This window comes from Triturus cristatus, chromosome 4_2, assembly GCF_964204655.1.
Source record: "Triturus cristatus chromosome 4_2, aTriCri1.1, whole genome shotgun sequence".
Lineage (NCBI taxonomy): Eukaryota > Metazoa > Chordata > Amphibia > Caudata > Salamandridae > Triturus > Triturus cristatus.
Window position 1 is genome coordinate 225,971,647 of NC_140586.1, and position 22,522 is coordinate 225,994,168.

Genomic DNA, 22,522 nt, shown 5'->3' on the forward strand with positions numbered 1-22,522 from the left:
CAGGGGGGCCATGTGTGCCATGTTTGCAAATTGGGGCAGTTATGAACTTATAAAGACACACTGTATAATGTTTTGCATGGCATGGAAGACAGCATGGATTTGAGCTGGCTCTAGGCAATGTCTGCTTTAACTTAAGGTGCATCAACAGTAAAAACTGGCTCGGCAGACCATAAAACACGCCCACAAACAGCCAAAAATCGGCCTACACACTCACTTGTCAGACAAGCCCATCAAGCAATGTTTCGTTGCCCTGCGGGCCAGTCCGACCCTACTCGGTGAATGGCACTTATGATACTAATGCGTTGTGGGTAGAGGCATGTCTCGGATCCCTGCGTCGTGGAGTCGTGTGCATAGTGTGCGGTGGCAGACGGTGTCGAAGGCGGCAGAGAGGTCCAGGAGGATGAGGGCTGCCGTCTCGCCGTTGTCCAGAAGGGCCCTGATGTCGTCTGTGGCGGCAATGAGGGCGGTCTCGGTGCTGTGGTTGCTGCGGAAGCCTGACTGGGAGTGGTCCAGGATGCTCTGGTCGAGGTAGCGGGTGAACTGGATGTTGACTATCTTCTCGATGACCTTAGCTGGGAACGGAAGCAGGGAGATGGGCCGGAAGTTTTTCAGTTCGCTCGGGTCAGCCTTGGGTTTCTTCAGTAGGGCGTTGATCTCTGCGTGTTTCCAGCTCTCAGGGAAGGTCGCGGTCTCGAAGGAGAGGTTGATGATGTTGCGTCGGTGGGGTGCGATGGAGCTGCCGGCTTTGTTGAAGATGTGGTGTGGAAAAGGGTCAGACGGCAAGCCGGAGTGGATTGTGCCCATGGTCTTGATTGTGTCTTCGATGCTCATGTTGGTCCAGGTTGTCAGGGGGTCGTGGTCGGTGCGGTGAGGTGGTTCCGGCATGTTGGGGCCTGTTAGGGTCGTCCGGGGGTTGAAACTCTCGTGGATGTCGGCGATCTTGTGGTAGAAGAAGGTGGCGAGGGAGTCAGACAGGGCTTGCGACGGTGAGATGTCGTTGGCGTTGGAGCTGGGGTTGGAGAGTTCCTTCACGACGTTGAAGAGCTCCTTGCTGTTGTGTGCGTTGTTGTCGAGGCGGTCTTTGAAGGAGGTCCTCTTGGTGGTCCTGATGAGGTGGTGGTGGTTGCGGATGGCGTCTTTGTGGGCTGCGCGGCTGCCCTGTGACTTCTCGCTGTGCCATATGTTCTCCAGCTTCTGGCAGGTGCACTTAGACGTTAGGAGTTCCGGGGTGAACCAGTTGGCTCTCTTGCTGGTGTCTTTGAGGGTTTGTTTTTTCAGCGGGGCTAAGGTGTTGGCGCAGTTGTCCATCCATCGTCTAAGGGTGCGCGCACCATCGTCGGGGTTGGAGGGGTTGGTCGGTGGGTTGAGTGCGAGGTTTGTTTGTAGTTGTACTTCGGTGATTTTGCCCCAGCAGCGACGGGGGATCTGTCGGGTGCGGTGATGTGCGACGGGTTTCCGGAAGGTGAAGTGGATGCAGTGGTGGTCGGTCTAGGTGGGTTCAGAGACGTGGCTGAAGGAGACGTGTGGGCTTGAGGAGAAGATGGCGTCGAGCGTGTGTCCGGCGATGTGGGTCGGTGATGTGACGATCTGTTCCAGTCCGAGGTTGGCGAGGTTGTCTATCAGGGTGGAGTAGTTGCTCTCGTTGTTGTTCTCCAGATGGAAGTTCAGGTCTCCGAGGAGAATGTAGTCGGTGGAGGTCAGTGTGTGCGTGCTGATGAAGTCGGCGATGGCGTCGCAGAATTGTGGTCGGGGTCCGGGTGGTCTGTAGACAAGGGTGCCTCTAAGGGTGGTCTTGGGCTCCATGTGGATCTGGAAGTACATGTGTGCAGCGGTGCTGAGGGTGTCGTCGGTGTTTGTTGAGACTCTGATGGTCTTCTTGTGGACGATGGTGATTTCTCCTCCGACTCCGTTGGTGCGGTCTCTACGGGCGATCTTATATCCGTTGGGGATGGCTATGGCGATGTCTGGGGAGGAGGCTTCGTTCACCCAGGTCTCGGTCAGGAAGGCGACGTCTGGAGATGCGGTGTCAAGTAGGTTCCAGAGCTCGACGGCATGTTTGGATGCGGAGCGGGTGTTGATCAGGATGCATCGGAGCTGGTTGTGTTTTGTCGTGGTGGGTGTCTCTGTGTCTTCGATGCAGGAGAAGCTGCAGTTCTGGCAGGCGAAGGGACCGTGGGTGCGCCTCGGGGTGGCTCTGCAGCAGGTGGGGGTTCGTCCTGGGTTGAGAGCGATGAGGGTGCTGGCGTCGTATCGGCGGCAGTCTTCATGGCTGGTGCGGGGGCCAGGGGTTCTGGCGCTGTGCGCGGACCAGGCGCGGATGGGCGCAGAAGGGCTTGCCATAGGCGCGCCCGGTGTGTGCCCGCCATTTTAAGGGGAGGTGGGAGGGAGGAGCAGCTGGGAGGCGGGAGGCAGGGGTCAGCGAATGGGCGCAGAGGGGCCATGTGTGCCATGTTTGCAAATTGGGGCAGTTATGAACTTATAAAGCCACACTGTATAATGTTTTGCATGGCATGGAAGACAGCATGGATTTGAGCTGGCTCTAGGCAATGTCTGCTTTAACTTAAGGTGCATCAACAGTAAAAACTGGCTCGGCAGACCATAAAACACGCCCACAAACAGCCAAAAATCGGCCTACACACTCACTTGTCAGACTAGCCCATCAAGCAATGTCTCGTTGCCCTGCGGGCCAGTCCGACCCTACTCGGTGAATGGCACTTATGATACTAAGGCGTTGTGGGTAGAGGCATGAAATGGAGGTCTAGATTCAAAGGACCTGTAGATGCTGGCCTGGTGTTGTGACGTCTCTTGCTTGGCACTACGGATAGTGTACTGGGGATAGTGCATTACATACTAAGACATTGCTGATACTGACGTGAGCACAGCGCTTTACCTAATGCGTCATTTAGGATAGTGCCCTGGAAAGGTGCTTTAGGAATTGTAGTTTAAGGTCTGGGGATTATACTATATGCACTGGGGCTTTGTAGAAAATGGCTTCAGTGTGGAGCACTTCATGCTGGGCAGTACTGAATCGGCTTTATTGCCTTGTTACTGGAATACTAAATTCGTGTTTATGGCCCCTGGCATATTTTAGGCACACCTTGGGAACAATTTGGGATTTATTATCTGTTTTCATCTACCCAGGCCCTCATGATGTCCAATATTAATGAATTATATGTTCAACTTTCTGGAATTGAGCATGCACAAGCAGCCAGAAGCTCATGCTGCCCAGTGTCAGACGGGCAAATAGTTCCAAACGTAAGCTGGAACAGAGATTGAGAGAGTAATTTCTTTATGCGCTCGAATCTGGATTTCTACTGTTTTGCGCCAACAGTATTTGATGTGAATTTCAGTGTCTAACCAGCCTCATCATAGAAAAAAACAAGGTAAAGGGTGACTTAGTGGATCTTTAGTGAACTAGTGCATAACAACATTAAATATAATTTACATTTCTGAATAATCGCAATCACAAATATATCCCCTTTCATAACTGTCACTCTCACAGCAACAGTGAAAATCAAAGCACTGTTCGGAGGATTTGCAACTATTTTTTGTGTGACATCTGTCTTTTTCCTTTAATTCTCCTCCTATATCTTGTCCCTCCTTTCCTCACACTGTGTACACTTCTTTGTCTAGACACTGACCTCGGCCTCAGCGGAGTAAAAATGAGATGGTCAGGAGACAAGGGAACGAAGGGAGTAAAGGGAACAGAGTATAGCGAGAGAGATGTAAAAGAGGGAGGGGAAACTAGAGATAGAGATAAGGAAGAAAGATGTGGGCGAGCTATCGAAGAGCGTAAGATAAAAAGCGAAACACGATCCTGTTGGAAAAAAAGATGCAGAGAGGGAGACAGGTAAGGAGGAAGGTAGAAAGATTGTAGTAGAGAAATAGGAATGTTTTCGAGAGAGATAGAGAGAACTGGAGCTAGGAGAAATAAATATATAGAGAAGGGCAGACTGCATGGCATGTTGAGGTACAGCTAAATGCAATTTAGAAAGAGATGTGAGTCAGAGAGAAATAGAGGCGGAGAGAGTAGAAGTAGAGAAGTGGAATGATGAGGTAGCACGAGAAGCATAGATATATATCCAATACATAGGGAGATTGGTGTGGTAAAGAGAGGGGCATACTCAAAAGGGATTCGGAAAGACAGGTAGGATAAAGGGGAGCAGTAAGGCAGAGAAAAAAGGTGGGTGGAAGGAAACATTAGATGCAGAGAGAAAAGAGGTAACATATAGAGTGTTAGAGGTGAGGTATAGAAAGATAAGCATGTGAGGATGATGCAGAGGTATGTAGAGATGGTGAGGTAGAGAGAGTTGTGAGGTACAGAAAGAGATAGTGACACAGAGGAGAGGTAAAGAGATGTAGAAAGATACATATCTAGAAAGCTAGATGAGGTAGAAAGGGTTAGTTGAAATAGACAAGAAGCTGCAGAGAGAGAGGAGAGAGAATGAGGAGGTGATGATAGAGAAAACGAGGTTCAGGCAGGAAAGAATAGGTGGCAGTAAAGGAGTAAGGTAGCAAGAGAGGTGAGGTAGAGGAAACAAAGGTAGAAAGAAAGAGAGCAAAATGGAGAGGTGTGCACTGAACGAACGGTAAGGTAAATTGTGAGGCTAGCAAAGAATAGCCCCTTTTATAATATCCCTACCCTTGGGAAATTCAACCCCACTCAAAACATAAGGAGCCTGGGGATTATTGTTGAATCAGACTTAGAGTTCAGCCCCATAAATGCTGTTGTAAAATAAATCAACTTCCACAAGGATGTATCAAATCTTCAAACAGACCACCGAGCCCAGCTAAGCAGATCACTAGCATGGTCTTGCTAGACTACCTCGGTGTAGTCTACACAGGCCTACCCAAGACACTCGTTGACTTGCTCCATCATATGCAAAATCAGGCAGTAACGTTTGCCCTCGATTCTAACGAACATGACCATATCAAACCCAGCTTAAAAACTCTCTGCTGGCTTCTGTTGTAGCCAGGTTTAAATTCAAAGTAACATGCACCATGCTCAAAGCTCTCTGAAACAAGACCAGAGTACATGCAGAAGTGGGGAGCTATGCTAGATTGCTGCGAGCAACCTCTAAACTGCCAAAACAAAGGCCACTTGCCAACTGAAGGTAGAAAGACTAAAACAGCAGGACAGGTCATTGGGACTACAGTGCCCAAGCCTGAAGATGGTTGCCTTAGAGATGGGAGGGTACAACTTAAATGCCCAAATCTTTTAGAAACTGTTGAAAATTAAACTGCTTAGCCAATCATAAGGACAGACTTAATATCCCCCAGACGCAACTACAAGTAACATCACACTTAGCAAATAACCACCCAAATATATACACCAGTTTTTTTTTACTTTATGGTACTGTAAAGCAGGCGGGATGGAGCCATTTTGGTTCAATATGTATATATTTTTTTCTATAGCGCTGCTGCAGCCTGTCTGATTCTTCGGAGCACTTTAAAGAGCTTACGGGGAGCCAGGAAAGGGCATAAAAGGAAATGTGTGGAAAAAGGAATGCCCTGGGTGCTGTGCTCAATGTGCCCCTTGAACCAAGCTGCACCCATCTAGGGTAAAACCAGACTTGGGTTGCTTGTGTTCCGGTTCAGAGAAGCCCTAGCTTTGCACGTTGGGCTGGACTGTTCCTGCTGGAGAGAATCAAGGCTGACTTGCATATTGCTGGGTCTAGTTTGAGGTGCCATGCTGGGGAAAAAAGCTATGGACTGGGGTGAGGCCCAAGTAATTACCAATGGCTGAGATTAATTCAAGCATCCCACCCATCATTTTGTTGTTGTTACTTCAGTGTGAATCCCTAAGAGTGACTGATATATGCCCAAACTGGGTCCTGTGCTCACTGTGCTACTGGAACCTAGAAGCACCCAACTGAAGGGTCTCAAGTAGGGTAAAACCAGATTTGGGTTGCTTGTGTTCCGGACCGTAGGAGGCCTGGCTCTGTAATTTGGGTTGGACTGTTCCTATTTTGAGCCGGATCAAGGCTGATTTGCATATGGCTGGGTCTAATCTGATATGGCATGCTGGGCAAAAAAACGATTGACTGGGGTGCAGCCCGAGTAATTACTAGTGGCAAAGATTAATTCAAGCATCCCATTCATCACTTTTCTGTTTAATTCAACCCATTCATAGGTGGGTAGTTTATTGCATACAGTATGTTTATGTGGTCTTGTCATGTTTCATAGGCGATAGCATATAAAGGGTCGACGTCGATACAGTGGTATGCAGTTGACGCCAATAAATGGCATAAAGATGAGTCAATATTATGGGTAAATACTGCCGTTTGATGGTATGCAATTCATGCCAAGTTACGGTACAAGGAGGATTAAAATGCTAGGTAGATATTGACATATGATGGTACGCAGTTGTTATCAAATGATGGTAACCAGCCAATTCTCAATAATTTGCACATATTAATAGGAATTAATTCAATTCATTTATTGATTAAGAACTCTGCTGAGAACAACAGTTAATATAAAATAGTATGAAAAAATCTCTTAATAACATCTATACAATCAAAAAAGTTTCAGAAATGAGTTAAAAATTTAAAAAACATTGTCACAGACAAATTGTTCTGGAGAAGAATGAATTAAATTAATCAAAGCATCCTCTTTAGTTATATTAAATTGAAAGTATAGAGAGAAAATATAACGAATGCAAGGTTGTGCGATCGATGGAAAAATACATAAAACAAGAGTTAGGTCTTGGATCTCACCTTTACACAGGTCAGAGAAACTGATCACATCTTTTGATGAAGAACAGTGCCTTTTATGAGCATTCAAAGATAGAGTGCCTAACCTGAGTGCTAAGATAATCCATGATCAAGTGAACATGAGAGATACTGTTGTGGGAGCATAAACTCTATTTTATTTGGTAAGGAGGAAAATAACTAGTGATTCACAGTGGTTACTATCTTCTATAAAACTAAATCTCTGGATAGCGCTTTGTAAGAAATGCTTAAGTTTTCCAGGAGACTTGTGAAGATATTCTAAACTTACAGTTTCGTTTTTCCAGGACAAACCTAACATTTTAGTAAGTGTAAAATTCAAACTAGAATTTACAAAATACTGCTGTAACAAATCTCTAAGTGTACCTTCTGAAGCATGTAACAGACTGTAGGTCCAGCGTATAATGCTAGCCATGGCAAATGTAACAGAACTAATTGATGCTAATTCTAGACATAAGGCCTGAACTGGAGTTGCTTGACTACCAGTTGTAATTTTTCGCAGGGCCTTCCCTTCATACAGGTGAAGAGAGGACCATTTCTCAATAGAGATATGTTCTAATGAAAAAGTGAGTGTTCAAAGAAACTTTACCTTAAAACTGTCCTACAAAATATTACTATGTCTCCTGCCGGAGGCTATATAGAATTTGTTTAGAACACCAACCTATGCTAGAGCCTTACTACGTAAATGACAAAGATGTAATTTGCAATCCAGATTTTGGGAAAACACCCTTACAAAGCAAATGTATGTTTTTACTATTTCAACATTATTTCCTCCTACCTTCCAAGAATAGAGGTGATGTGATTTTTCTTACTTTGAAAACTAAAATTTTCATTTTATATATGTTGATATTTTAAAAATTCTGCCTAGCATAGCTTTCCAAATGACTCACATTTTGTTGCAAAAAAATGGAGTTAAATCAAATAGAACGTTGTTTGTGTACATCAGTACATGAAGGTCCTAGGCAGCACAGAGTGGGGAAACGTTTCTTTTATTTAAAAAAATTAGCTGGTAAAATATGTAAGGAGATGGAAAAAAGAAGAGGAGACATGTGAGGCATTTTTTTTTATTCATTCCCAGTACTGATTTTAGGGGTGTGCTCTTTGTACCCCCCTCCCCCCCCACTCCTCCCCCCCCCCACACTTTAGCTGTCTGCACCATGTTGAGGTGTGCGGTGCTATAACTGCTATCAACAGGTTCGGTGAGACCTCCAGCCCCAGTAGGGCTTTTCAGAGAGAGTAAGCCTATCAACTTTATCGAAGGCGTTGGAGGAATCTATAAATACAGTATACAGAATTTGTGACTGTCTAATTATGTATTTATCTATCAAAGTTTGAACAGTCGCAATACTGTCTATAAGACAATGTTTTGCACGAAATCCTGCTTGTTCCCCTGGTATAATCCCCTTGTCAAAAAGACAAACCTGCTGTGGTTTTAAGATGCAGCCCGCAAAGATTTTCCCTGTTGCATCAAGTAAAGCAATCTAGCAGAAGTTACTGGGTAGGGGTAGTGAGCCTTTCTTATGGAGGTGAATTATGATACTTCCTTTCCATGAATTTGGGGCTTGACCTGTTACAAACAGTATCTAAAAACAAGAGTTAAGAATTTCCCCCATGCCTTTGTGGCCCTTTTTGTTACTATAACTGGAATTCCGTGAGGGCCCATAGCTGAAGAAACTCTTGCTTTTTTTATTTTTGCAATCACCTGATCTTGTGTCGGAGGAAAGATCTCTTCTGAGGTGGTTGATTCAGACTGAAAAGCAGATTGACAATTTGCAGTAGGTACATTTTTGCTATAAAGATGTGAAATGGAATCTGTCCAGATTGGGCTGGGGATAGAAACTGTCTAATGGTTTTTTTGGCACCACTTTGCACAGCAATCAAAGACCAGAAAAGTCTGGACTTCTTCGTATTAGCAGCCTGCTGTAAATCAATCCAGTTTTTGTCAACTATTCTCCGTATTATGGCAAAGCAGAGCCTTTTCCTTTTTCTCCAAAGGGTTTGGATTTCTTTCTTCTTGCTAGGGGAGTAGTTCACAACTTGGAGGCAAGTGAGATTGTTGATATCTACAGAAGGTTTCTCAATAATGGGATTCATTAGGGTAAAATTCTTCTTTTTTTATCATACTTCTGCAGTATGAGATTTTTTTTTTTTTTTTTTTTATTGAGCAGAGCAAGGAGATGCCAAAATACACATTTTCAATCAAAACAATTAAATCACAACAACTCAAGACACCATTGCAAAGCATACGAAATCAGATATGTCTTAGATATAATATAACATTCATCTTAAATCGAATAAGAGACAAATTAAGTTCTTAATTTACAGTGCAAATGCTATAGCAGCCAGTAATTTACTTTAGAAAAGTGCAGTACTATTAACATCAAATCTACTTTTTCATAATTTCCCCCAAAAAGCAAGCTGATGAATAAAGTGCAAATGCAAGATAATGCTACGGAATCGCATGTATCTCAAATGTGATATAAAATTCATCTTAAGTCACTTAAGACACCAATTGAGTTCTTGAAAGTGCAAATGCAATAGCAGCTGGTAATTGATTTTAGCAAAATACAGTACTATTAACAATAAATACAGTGTTATCACCATATAAAGTGCAAGTATGATAGCAGCAAAACTTGACTTAAAAGATAACCATAGTATTTCAATCATAAAATACGACATACAAGGTTAGCGAGATATAGTGCAAAATACAAATAGCAGAAAATAAATAACATACTAAAAAGAACCTTAAAGATGAATCACCATTTTTCATGATTGAACCCCGGAAATTCTGCGTTGCTAAACATGTAAGACTTATATCAGTAAGAAATCGTTGCCTCAGTCCCATTCAGAAATGATTTATGATCTAAACTGCCACATTAGAAAGCCCGTGGCAAGTCAACGACCTATCCTTAAGTAAGCAGTATAAGAGATTAATAGTGGTTTATTGGGTTTGCCATTTGCAGAGACCGTTGAGAAACAATGGTTGTGAATGGACAGTTAATGCTTCTAAAATCCCAAAAGAGCTTCCCCTGCATCGTATACACAGCTGCTGTACTGTTGCCAGGATTCAGGGACTTGCTGTTTATTCTAGCTTTAAGACCAAGGTCATATGAAGAGTGCCATAATGCACCCTTAAGTGGGGAATAACTTCCATTGCAAGAAATGATGAGTATAAGTCATAACTAGCGATGTGATAGTTAATGATGGAAGCACCAAAATTACCTCTTCTTGAGGGAGAAGCTGGAATATCCGGGTCGACCCTCCCATTCAGTACTACTGTGTTTATTCTGAAAGTGATTTGAGCAGGATTCTCCCTCGTATATCTGCTTTAATTTACAGGGGGAAAGAGGCCTCAGGAATACTTCAGGCTTCTTCTAGATCTTTAATTAGGTAAATAATTATAGCAAGTAGATGAACAAAAGGTAGAACAAATACTAGGTGTACAATAAGAAAGTAACCATTCTCAACCATACCAAAAGAAGAAGGGGGAAAGAATATTTCTTCCACACACATATATTGATTAGAAAAATATATAAAATGTTTATTTTTCACTTTTTATCCTTCATTGGAAACTATTGAGTTGTTAATTATTCTTTTTTGCATATAATTCATCATTAGACATTTATACAAACATTGTAGACATATAGAATTGATAAAGACAATGCAGTGAATGAAAAACATTAGACAATTATATAAACATATTGAGTTGATAGAAGCAATGCGGTAGATGGAGAACTACGCGAGTTTCGGCTTACAGCCTTCGTCAGGAAACTGTCTATTGCTTAAAGCTGTGTAGAATATATAAACAACATACAATGTGGTGGTTAAATTTCTATAATTATGATTCAGATACACCTAGATTTGAATATTTATGGTCTTTTTACATTTTTATCAAAAAAACACACATAAATATATACATACATGTAGTACATTAATTGCGGCCAGTACTAAATGCTACTATTAGGCAAGAAAAAACAGAAAAAGAAAAAGAAAAATCATCATATTATATGATCATCCATTGCTTATATTTATCAATATCCAAATTGGTTTCTTTGGGTGCAATTTTGTAGATCCACACAGATTCCAGAACTTTCCACCACAGAAACGTGAGGAAAATGTGTTTTTTGGACACATTTTGAGGTTTGCAAGGGATTCTGGGTAACAAAACCTGGTGAGAGCCAGACATGTCAACCCATCCTGGCTTCCCCTTGGTGTCTAGTTTTCAAAAATGTATAGATTGCTAGGTTTCCCTGGGTGCCCGCAGAGTTAGGGTTCAAAATCTACAGCTAGGCACTTTGCAAAAAAAGGGTCAGTTTTCACTGTGGAAATGTGGTGTGTCCACGTTGCGTTTTGGGCTGTTTCCTGTCGCGGGCACTAGGCCTACCCACACAAGTAAGGTACCATTTATCTCAGGAGTCCTGGGGGAACACAAAATTGTAGAGCAACTGTTATTACCTATTAACTTCCAATGCATTTCTGCCTTCCAAATGTAGGGCAATGTGTAAAAAAGAAGTCACTTTGAAAAATGACCTATAATTTACATGCTGGTATGGGTACCCACAATTTCGGAGATGTGCAAATAGCTACTGTTTCCAAACTCTATATTTTGTTCCCATTGCAGAAATACATAGGTGACTTTCATACCGATTTTCCCTGTTTATATTTTTCCAAATGAATTGCTTTATACCCGGCACACAATAAAAAACCATTGCAAGACGCTGTTCAGTTATTGGCTCTGGGTTCCTCGGGACAACCAGAAGGGTCCAGCGGATGTAACGGTATAGTGCTTTCAAACATCTTTCATACTTATTAGAAGTTACAGGTAAAAACGTTGGCACAAATGGCAGGCTTTATTAACTCATTTTCAATTTTTTCTATTTTCAACTGTTAGTTTCTATACGAAAACCTTGAAGGATCTACACAAATGACCCATTGCTGAATTGAAAATGTTGTCTACTTTTAGGAAACGTATAGCTTTCCAGGATCCATCATTGCTTTCATACCCATTTTTAACATTAACTGGAAGGAGGTTAAAAGCACAAAAAATAGCAAAAATAGCCTATGTCCCAGAAAAATGCCAAAACTGTGTAAAAAATGTTGCTTTTCTGACAAAAGTCTGCTTGTCCCTGAAAGCTGGCAAGGTTGTGATTTCAGCACCACAACCCTTTTGTTCATAACATGTGCAGGGGAAAAAAACAGACGCTTTCATCTATCCCTTTTTTCCAATTTTTCAAAATCAAACTTTAGCTGTATTTTGGCTATTTTCTGGCTCCCCTCCAGGGGGATCAACAAACCCTGGGTACCTTTAAAACTGACTGGGATAGTAATGAGGTAACTGGGATAGTAGAAGGGTCCTCCCTACATATTACTATATAATAGTATGTAGGTGGTGAGTAAATATCATGAATTAGCTACCTACAATTGAATGAAATCATTAAGCCAAATATATTTGCCTACGATTCACAGTGGTACAAGTTATTTGCAGTTCTACAAAAGAACAAACAGTGGTGGGATGCTCTATGTAGAAAACAAGTTATAATTGACATGTGTATGTCTTTGTACTACATATATTGCATGCCATATTGCACCATGTACTGGTCCAAAAACCATCTATGTGCTATGGTAAGGAAGAAAGAGATTAATTACTTGTAAACGTGGTTTTGTATCTTGAGCCTACGCTATATTCACTTGTGGTGCTTGATTGCACCATCCAATAGTTGGGTCTGGAAAAGCATCTTGTTTACATGTCTAAAGTTGCATAGCATTAACTGCTCATCATATTGAATTGTATGTTTACTGCTGTAATTGCGTACCACCATATAATAACTATTACCGATCATTTGAAATCATCTGTGAATTGTTGTAAAGCACCTTCTTCATAACATTGTATAGTAATATGTACTCAGCATATGGAACGGAGTTGTACCAATTGTCTGGGTTAGTTGCAATATTTTCTTGGATATTTAAGAGTTAGGGGTTGCACATTGCTGGAGCCACAGCAATATCTCTGAGCAAAGATTCTGTTTCATCTGGAATGAGATTAGCGAGAAGGGGGCCATCCGTTTCTCTGTGCAGAGGTGGTCATGTGCAGACTTGATTGAGTTAGTCTGTTGGCACAAAATGACTTGTTAGCCCAAGGGCTTTAAATGTAGTTTGAAGATAATGTGGAACTCTGAGGGACTCCACATGCTAGGGCCTTGCTTTGGGAAGTCTAATTGATCACACCATTTTAGAGCATGTCTTTAACAAGGGAAGTGACTTGTAGCAGGGATGGGTCTGATGGACTGTTCTAGATTTGGTGGTTGGTTTCTACCCAAAGAGGTTGGCTGTGACTATGTGCTCATGGAGCTCAACTGAATCAGCTTGTTTCAACATTTTGCAATTGAAGCATGGGTTAGTAATGGGACCAGGCATTTTGCAGGTCAGTAAGGTCTAGTGTTGGTTTCTGGAGGAGGTGGGTTACTTGGCTATAGATGAAGACTCCGGGTAGTTCTTGAATAGAATGAGTGTTGATATCATCTAAAGATGGACCCTCTGTCACGAAGCAGTTTGATCCATCATGTATCTTTGTATTATTATGAGTGCATCACATTACCCGTTGCTGTAAGCAGTGTGGATCCATCTTGTTTTTGGAGAGGTTTGTTTCTAGAATTACTGCCATCTTTTGTCCCCCAGCTTCGAAGAATAATTTGTTCTTTTAGAAGATGTAGTCACCTCTACCGAAAACAATCACTTGAGAGATCTTAGAACCATAGAAACGTAAACAGAAAGGCCAAAATTTGGTATCTAGTTCCAGCCCTGTAATTCACGCCTCTTTAAGGCCTCAATACGAAATTCCCTTAGCTCACTCTTGGACACTTTCTCATACACTCAGTGTGGTGTCTTGAAGCTAGGGAGCTAGGAAATATCCAAGTAAAATTAAGACTGAGAGTAGTAGTTATTATGCCTCTGTATGCAGACTTGGACCGACGTATTTTAGCTCGTGTCTAAAAAGCATTTGATCTTCCAGCACTTTAAGGTTTGGGGTTGGAGGGGGCATTCCAGAATTTGGTTGCACTTACTGAAAAATCTCTGCCAAGCAATCTAGTTGATGTACTGATGGTAGATTTTGGTGGTATATCTTATTAAATACTGGTGAAGAAAGGATGCCATGTGGAACCCTAAGGCATCATGAAGCAAAAAGCGTGATTTATATTGTATATGCTCTTTAAATTGCAGCCATTGCAGACTCCTTCGTGCTGGTGTCACATGATCAAGCCGGTGTAGACCACAGAGAGAGTGTAACTCTGCATTCTGGAGATGTTGCATTTTCATAATCAGAAAGATATAAATTCCTAAACAGGCATTATTGGTTAAGTCTAGGCATGATATAACTACTGCCAAGATTGTCTGCGTATTTTGAAAAACGTTTAGAAATGTGAAAATGTTCTTTAGCAACCGCAGATGGGGAAAAAAATAGAACTTATGGCAATTGACATCTGGTCCCTCGTAGAAAGTTCATGATCCATCACTGCTCCTAGGTTTTTACCTTTGTGATGCATACCGGGCATTGTCCAAAAGCATCCAGCCAAATCTCCACTGGTCATGCAGTAGGTAGTGTGCCACCGATCATTATCTCCATTTTATCTGGATTTGATTTGAGCTGGTTGACGTATAGTTGCCTGTCAACCTAAAGGAGATTGTTTCTGTAAGCTTTCTTTTAATGTGCAATGAAAAAAGTGATTCTAAAGATAAATTGGAGATCAAAATCATTGTTGTAATATCTCATGTTCTGTTATTTAAGTTAGAGCATCAAAGATAGTAAAAATGAGTGGTGACAAAGCTGCTGCCTGCTAATCCTCACCTGTCAGTAGACTACGGTGAGAGGCTTAAGAAACAAGATTACTCAGGGAGGCAACATTCAGCAAGACTATAATGCAGTATGGAATGATTGATAGTGTTAAAAGTGGCCTACAAACGAAGTGAAATCACAACTCTGATACCGTCACCACCTGCAATTATATGTAAGTCACCAACTGTTGCTGTAGTGACAGCTATGGTGCTGTGTGATGTACGAAAACCAGCTTGGTAATCACTAGGTATTTCATTATCTTTAATGAAGGCTTGAAGTTGTATTCTTACACTCTTGCGCGGCAACTTCACTAGACACATGAGATTTGATATACGTCTATTGTTCAACATATCAATGGGGTCTGATTGAGACTTGTTAATGGGAGGTCATTGTTGCATGCTTCAAGTCATGCGCAACCAGCCAGGCATGTCATTAAGGGCTGTAGTTGCAACAGAGGTGACACGGGGGTACAAATATTTCTTTAAAAATGTTAGTTGGGGATGAGTGCGCCTACAAACCTCATCCACAGAAAGGTTGCTCAAGTCAAGATCATTGCAGTTGAGTCTTCTTCTGAATAAATGTTACCAATATTAGATTTGAAATATTACTGAATTCACTACAACATTTTTAATCGGACGGAATAGTTTACCTATTAGTCTCTGGGCTCCAGAGTTCATTTATAATTCATGAGACCTCTTTCTGTAGGGAAGGAACCTGTGCAAATGAATTATAGTAATACGCTCTTTTGTCCTTGGGAATACCCAATACTGCACACTCCACCGGGCACATGAACCCTCCAAAGATCCATGTTGAGGGTCAGACTTGCTTGGCTCACTATGAAAGTACTAGAATATACCCTGATATCTTCCAAGTAAATATATGGGGAAAATGTTCTCTAAAATGCATCCATTGGGATCATTTTTGCAACCCATACTCAGGGGTCGAACCTGATCCAAAAGCCTCTGGCAGAATGTTGACTCACTCAGTCAGTGCAATTTGAAATGGGAATTCACTCTCAGTCACTTTCATAGTTCACTAGCTACCATCGCTTGCGACAGTCCTTCATGTCTATCTGCTTGAACGTTCACCAGCCACCCCTTGAGGAGCCTCGCCACCACAGCACAACACCCTGCCTCTAACTTATGATCTCTTGTAGAATGTTGTGCTAAATCTATGGTGGTGCCTGCAGCAGTAAAGGTACCATATGGCCTGTTGTCCAGATTTAGAGATGTGCTGGAAATACATGTTGAATTGGGTGTGGTAATACCTTTGCTAAGCATTTTTGAAATATTCTCCTCATATGTGGGATTTTACCTCTTTTGATTGAGTATTAATGCTACAGAAACGTGATAAAACACGTTATACCAGCATTTTTACCACAAAAGTAAACATTACTCAAAAGAGGAATAGTAAGCAGTAGTCTGAATATTGAATACTTTTCCTCAATAAAAGTAGCTGTAAATGTCACACAGATTTCGGGTATGATTGGTGTGGCTTGAGTGTTCACATCGTGGTCCAGCCGTAGCATGTTATCTAGAGGACTGAAGGAATGGACATACGACTGTGGAGATCATGGGCACCAATTCCTTCATCTACATTTGGTGATGGTCTTTCAATCCTTAGGGGTGGTTCACACGTATTCTGATTTTGATTGATGGCGCGATGTCTGTAGTGCTATATCCGCATCAATGATCCCTCATATGCTTGACTATATCTGGGTAGCATCAGCGATCTTGTGCATGGTCACGCGAAACCGGCTGACAAGATCGCCCCTCAGCTCTGTGAATACCTGAATGATGCCTTAAACGAAAAACTGCGGGAGAATTTTGAATGTGGCAAAATCAGGAAATAAATATGTCTTGAAAAACCAGAGCCTAAAAATGTAAAACATACCTGATGCAAGATCCCACCCGCCATTACCATTCAGTGAATGTCAAAATGGCTCTCTTGGTAGGTGGTGTTAAAAACACGGTCCGCCAGCATGTGACGCAGATCTAGGATCGGCACCGTCGCTGGCTCGTGATGCACAGTGGGCAGGGACTTGTGCAGAGTCTTCTGTCAAGTTGGCATGGCTCCATAAACGAGCCTCGTTGCAAGCCACACTCCGTGCTTCGATCTGTCGGCTCTCAGGTATAGAGTTTGAAAACCATCTGCTATTAGTCCACTTTCGGAGTTTCATTGTTCTTGCCCATTTATGCGTGTAGGTGCCCTAAGTGGGTAACCAAGACAACATATAATACAAATTCACTGACGCCTAGTGCACGGTGAAGGCACGATTTCTCTAATTGTCTATTGTGAGTCTTTGAAAAATGAGGTGAAGGGTTTGACAGTGCGAGCGTGTGGGCTGGCTAATTAAGCGCGTGACGCTAACACCGACGGTGTAGCTAATCAACACCGAAGTAAGTTTGTCCGTGGATGAGTACACACAAATTGTACATCAAACTCACCGAGTCTTTGCCTTCTTTCGGTGATGCATTTGTGTGCTAACTTTGGTGTTCAGTTTCTGGCTTGGTTTGTTCCTCAGAGCGTGAGAAGTTGCTCAGGGTCACACGTGGGTGAACGGGGGAGGGATGGTCGGTCGGGTTGTGTGCCTGCCTCAAAGGCAGCCTGACTTGTGGCAAAATCTGTCATATGTCAGGGGGCCTCAGATAGCCATTTTCAACTCGCGAGTGGAAAGCGGATTCTGTGTCACGCGTCATTGGTGTCAACCCCACTGCTACTTAACTATAGCTCCTTCCCCTTCAGTTCAGACTTCTCAGCGCTCAACATTGGCACAGTCGGTGGTGCGGCAGACCGCCGGCCCCGCTATACCGTCTGTTCGCGAGGGGTGACTGCATAAAGCGAATTATGCAATTGAAACCCTCTGCTTCAACAGTTAAAAATAACCACAAATTACCCTTTTTAAAGTGCAGGCAGATGTCTTCGGGGGAAGCTCTGGCGTGCTGCGCGCTCTTGTTTGAAAATGTGTTTTTTTAATACTTTTTTTTTTCTTGAATCTGAGTTATTTCCATTCCCAGTTCTGTAATTTCTAATTTCTCGGCTGCATTGCCGTCCACGGAGAAGCACCTTGCGCGGCCCCGACTTTACCAGTGGACCATGGTCCGAGAGGTTCCCTGCCGAGGGTCTCCTTCCGCCATATTTTTAATCTTTTTTTGGTGGACACATTGTTTGGAGGTACTAAGCGGGGCCGTACACCCACTCCTCCCGCCGCAGGGTCATTCTGGAACAAGAGATGTGCGTCTTTTTCCTTTGCCTCCATGCGCTTTGAAGCCTTGGGCGCTGATCACTGTCTTTCGTGCTACGTTTCTGCGTTTGTGTCCCAATGGTGAAGGCTCTCCTTTCTGAAGAACGCATTGATGGAACGCATTCAGGACGTGGAAATCTTGTCGACGCCGAGGGCTGGTAAAAGTCCTTGGGCCTATTGTAGAGCGCATGCATGTTGACAATGCTGTTGAGGTGGTTTTGTGGTGCAACTATTTTTTTTTTTATTGTTTGAGGTGTTTTGTGGTGGCTTCTCTTGATCACTATAATCGCGCTGCTTCCATAATATCACAAATTTGATTTATGTCCACAGAGCTGTGTAGCTGGTCCCTTTCCCCTGGGTTCCTGATAGAGGCTCTCTGTGCAGTTGGTGGTGGAGAAAAACAAATACCACAAGAGTGTTCATTGTTGTGGGGGATGGGGTCAACCTAGACACCCAATGTGCAAATGTACCTCATTGGCCCTCATATAGAAATACAGGTGTATTCCACTCCAGCTGTTGTATCCAGCGCGCTGTCTACCGTACTCGTTCCATTTCTTTCAGGCAGACTACCTACCTCCTCCAGGTAATACATCTGGACTGACACCACCTTGTGAGGCTTGTCCTCTGCTTAAGGCCTAGGGATGATACATGACTCAAGTGTCAAATGGAATCCTACTGCTGCCAATAGGCGCTGGAGGTGGGGGAATGACACCACTATTACCACTTGTATTTTGATCAGAGCCACTCAAAGCCTTTGGATTTTTAGCTAGAGGCCTAGAAAGTAAATTTCGTTGGTGACCATATTTTCCCTCATTGCTATCAGTATGTGTGTGCATAAGCTGGCCCAGTGAGCTACATACCGGTGATAGGTACCTGACATGGAAAAACAGAAGCACAAGTACTCTGAACCAAAGTACCTGCTCGTTTCTGAGAAGTGCTAGTACTCTCCAATTAAAAGTATTACGTCTCTCTTGAGAAGTTCCGGTACTCCGTTCCGGACAACACTGGCCCATTTAAAGCACTGTCAGTGATGGTTAACCATCAATGGTTTGAGGGCATCCGAACTCCATAGATATTGACAAACACATTCCTCGGGCCACTGTGTTTCGTGTGGCCAAATGATGTGGTTATTGGGTCCCCTTGCTCCAGCCACCCTGCTGCAATGGCGACATTCCATGGTCTAAGTAACATAACAGGTTTCGCAGATTGGGTCTGAGGCCTTCAGCCACACCCACAGATGCATTCCTTGTGCAGCCCCTTAGCAAGAACCCAAATCCCACTTCTGACACCATTTTTGCTACTTCGCACTCAGAGGCCTCAGTGGGTCACATCTCCGAGTCAAAAATGAAGGGGCCACGCTTCTGGCAGTAGTAGGCATGCCTCTAGTTGGATTGTCTAACCCTGTCCCTCAATGTAATTCTCATCTAACACTCCTCTCCAATATAAATATTAAGCAAGCTTTTTTCCCAACAGGGAGGACCCCAGCCAGGCCCCTCCTGGCCCCCAGTGAAGAACTGCCCTGCAGAGCTCTGAGTCCCGCCCCCAACACCGCACATGCAGAGGATTAGAACAGCTATGGGGGCTGTCCGTGCCAACAGGTGAGTCTTGCATGTCTGATGCAAATGTACTTCTTGTAAGAACAAGTCGCATGTTTTACATACACATTTTTTGTAATGTATCTTTGTTTTGACGTAACGCAGTTAAGGATGTCTTACCTCTTTTGTAATATAATGCAATATTCAGAAATGTTGTGTTTTTGTCATAATGTCAATCTTATTTATTTTCTGGAACACACCGTGTTTTTTGTTGTGATATAGTGCAGCCTTTTGGGGTGCTGTATGCAAGCTTTGACAATTTACATCACAGATTTAACAGCACTTTGACACCACTGTTCTATGGCAGGAAGAGGGCCCAGCTTCTGGATGAATTGCCCCAAACCTGGTCATTTCATTCTACCACTCAAATCTGCATTACTATCCCAATCCGAAAAAAAATCCACACCAAAAACTAAATATAGCCACATTAGATACTCTTTCACTGCATTCTAAAGAAAGGAATTTAGATACGAGTGAGAAAAAGCAGCGAAACATTCAATGACAATTTAACGCAATCTACTAGTATGTACCTTAATCGCAGCTCCTTTCTCTACCCATTTCATGCTGCAAAGAGAGTGCTGGTAAAGGCACCTGTGATCTCTCGATCTTTCGCGAAGCTGCCCAGTGCTCGGCGACTACGAGCAACTCCTGAGCAGATGCAGTCTTTCTCCTGGGTGCTGCACATGATTCTGCTGGACTGACCAGTCCTCCTCCTCTCAAGTGAACATTTGAACCCCCCTTCACCCCCTCCCTCCGGTCTGCTGCCATTGCCGCCTGAAGCACCAACTTCAGGGTTTTAACATCTAAACAGCTCTCTTGGAGCCGGTACACTTGATTTCTGAAGGGGTTAAACGGAGGTCCCTCGGGACGCCCGGTTATCATCTATCGCTATTCATCAGTCTTTTCGGCAAACATTATATAAAAATATACTTGTGATTTTTACATTCATTTATAATGTTAAATTCATTATTTTCATGTGCATTGCTTTAGTTTATTTCATATTGAATTATCATTTTCTCTCCAAACTAATATTCTGAATTTCTGTTTATTCTTACAAATCCCGGATTTGTCCGATGCTTAATTTGTAGAAAAAAAAATAAACATCCTCAAAAATGTTTTAGAAGCGTGCTTCTCAATGTCGTGGTTCCAGAATGCTAAGGCTGCCTAGCTTTAATTTAACGTCATGCCTCGTATCTCCACCACCATACATTTCCTGCCAGTCTATCTCACTCATGCAAGTTCTTTGTTATACCCCATTTCTCCTTTTGTCTCTATTTCCCCATGTTTCTCTTCTTCATCTTTTTCCCTTTTCTGCCTTGGTCGCTCTTGCTCTGGGTAAAAGCCTAATGATGAAAAATAAATCCCGGTCCCCAAAATTGATTGTCAGTGCCCTCCATCTGAAACCATCCATTTCAATTAAGCATGTGGGAGACCACGTGACAGAATCCTATGCATTTTGATGATCATTCTCCTTTTTCAGGGGTGCTCTTTCAATAATCTTTACTAGTTGCATCACATCTGTGAAATAAACAAAAAACAGTAATCTAACAATTCATGTACTTTCACCATCTTGTACTATCTTTTGTAAGCCCCAATTATAATCAATAATTGGTAATGCCAATCTGGTTGTCATTTTACGACGTTATTGGCTTTGCCAAATCTTTTTTTGTGTACTTGGGGGCAAGCACTGACACGAGCATCTTAAAAGTTCATACAGCTGAAAATAAAGCAACCTTATTCAGGTATGACATGTAATTGTGCTGCGCGATTCATGGGGACCATATTGTAGTCAATACATACACTCCATACAGAAAAGGGCTTTTGGGTCACCCTGTTTTAGCTATTGGCTTCTTTTCCTCAGGTCACTTCAGCAATTGGCTTAAGAAATTGTCAATCACATCTTGGATCAGGGAACGAAATATTTCCAGTCTCAACTTTTTTCTAATGCTATATAGGTTTATCCTTCAACCACCACTGGAATGCATGTGGGACTACTTTACATGTAGAAAGTATACTTTTTCATCACACTTTTAAGTTATCATCTTATCCATGCATTATATACACAAAGCAATCTTTTAAAATTGTTTTGTACAACTGTAGGCATTTTAATTGCTTTTGTCCGTACTAAAGTGGAAGCGTTAAACTAATGGCTTTGTTTCTATAGTATCCGTTTTTCAGATGCCTTTGCTAGTGCTCGACCCCCAGTGCGTACCCGGAGACTTCCTTACTTTGAAATAGTGCATTATGCAATCCACATACAGTCACAAAAATATATTTTAAACAACCAACAAAAAAAGGTGACACCAAAATAGGCCTGTGGACTGATCCAAGATGTGCTGACAGTGTTGTAAGAAAATGGTTGAAGATTCCAAGACAAAATAAGCCAATTGCTGATAGTGGCTGACCATAAGCTGCTTAAAGTGAATATAGAATACAATATGTTCATCATGAATGGTGCAAGTACCATACACAGTCAAACCTAAAAAAAACACATCATACTTACAGTTGAAAGTTCAATCATGTCAATGTATTTGTGGTTCTGTTATCACCATCCTAGACTATTAGTTCTCGAATATTAGAATATTATTCAACTGCAGCATCAAGTCCAAACATATTCATTAACCTCACATAAACCTCAAAGTAATTCCACCTAGCCATATCTCAAAAACATTCAGACATATTCAGTCCATTCCCACTATATCAGTATATCAAGTAGTTTTATTATCTTACCATACCTATTAATATTCATCATCATTGTTGTTCTCTGAGAGATAACTTGTAAGTTCTTTCCCAGTTGTACTTTTCTTTTCCATCTGTATCTCTGTTCAGAGTCCAATACCATCTGTGAATAAATATTTGTTTTATCGCCATTATTTCATGTCAGTCATTTGATTAGTGCACGCAATAAGTATTTTGTCAAGATTCTTTATAATATTAATTCTTCCAGCATCTTGTCGAGATTTCTCTTATTTTATTTGATCTATTGCATTGAATCTTATTACATGTATACATGTGCTTGTTAAGAATCAAAGGAATTGTACCATAATCAAAATAAGGTCTTAAGGGCTAACAGGTTTAAACTTTTGATAAAATCTACCTTTATCCATAAAGCAATCCATAACAT

At 42.3% G+C, this 22,522-nt stretch overlaps 1 protein-coding gene across 1 annotated transcript in view; it reads left to right on the forward strand.

Annotated features, from left to right (window-relative positions):
* The window catches only part of KCNJ4 (potassium inwardly rectifying channel subfamily J member 4), a 208,699-nt gene that overhangs the window by 118,917 nt on the left and 67,260 nt on the right, over positions 1 to 22,522 (forward strand). Inside the window, exon 2 of the mRNA XM_085600075.1 lies at positions 19,277 to 19,401. Within this exon, the coding sequence (XP_085456201.1) occupies positions 19,358 to 19,401 (44 nt within the window). The 5' untranslated portion in view covers positions 19,277 to 19,357. The remainder of the gene's footprint in view (positions 1 to 19,276; positions 19,402 to 22,522) is intronic.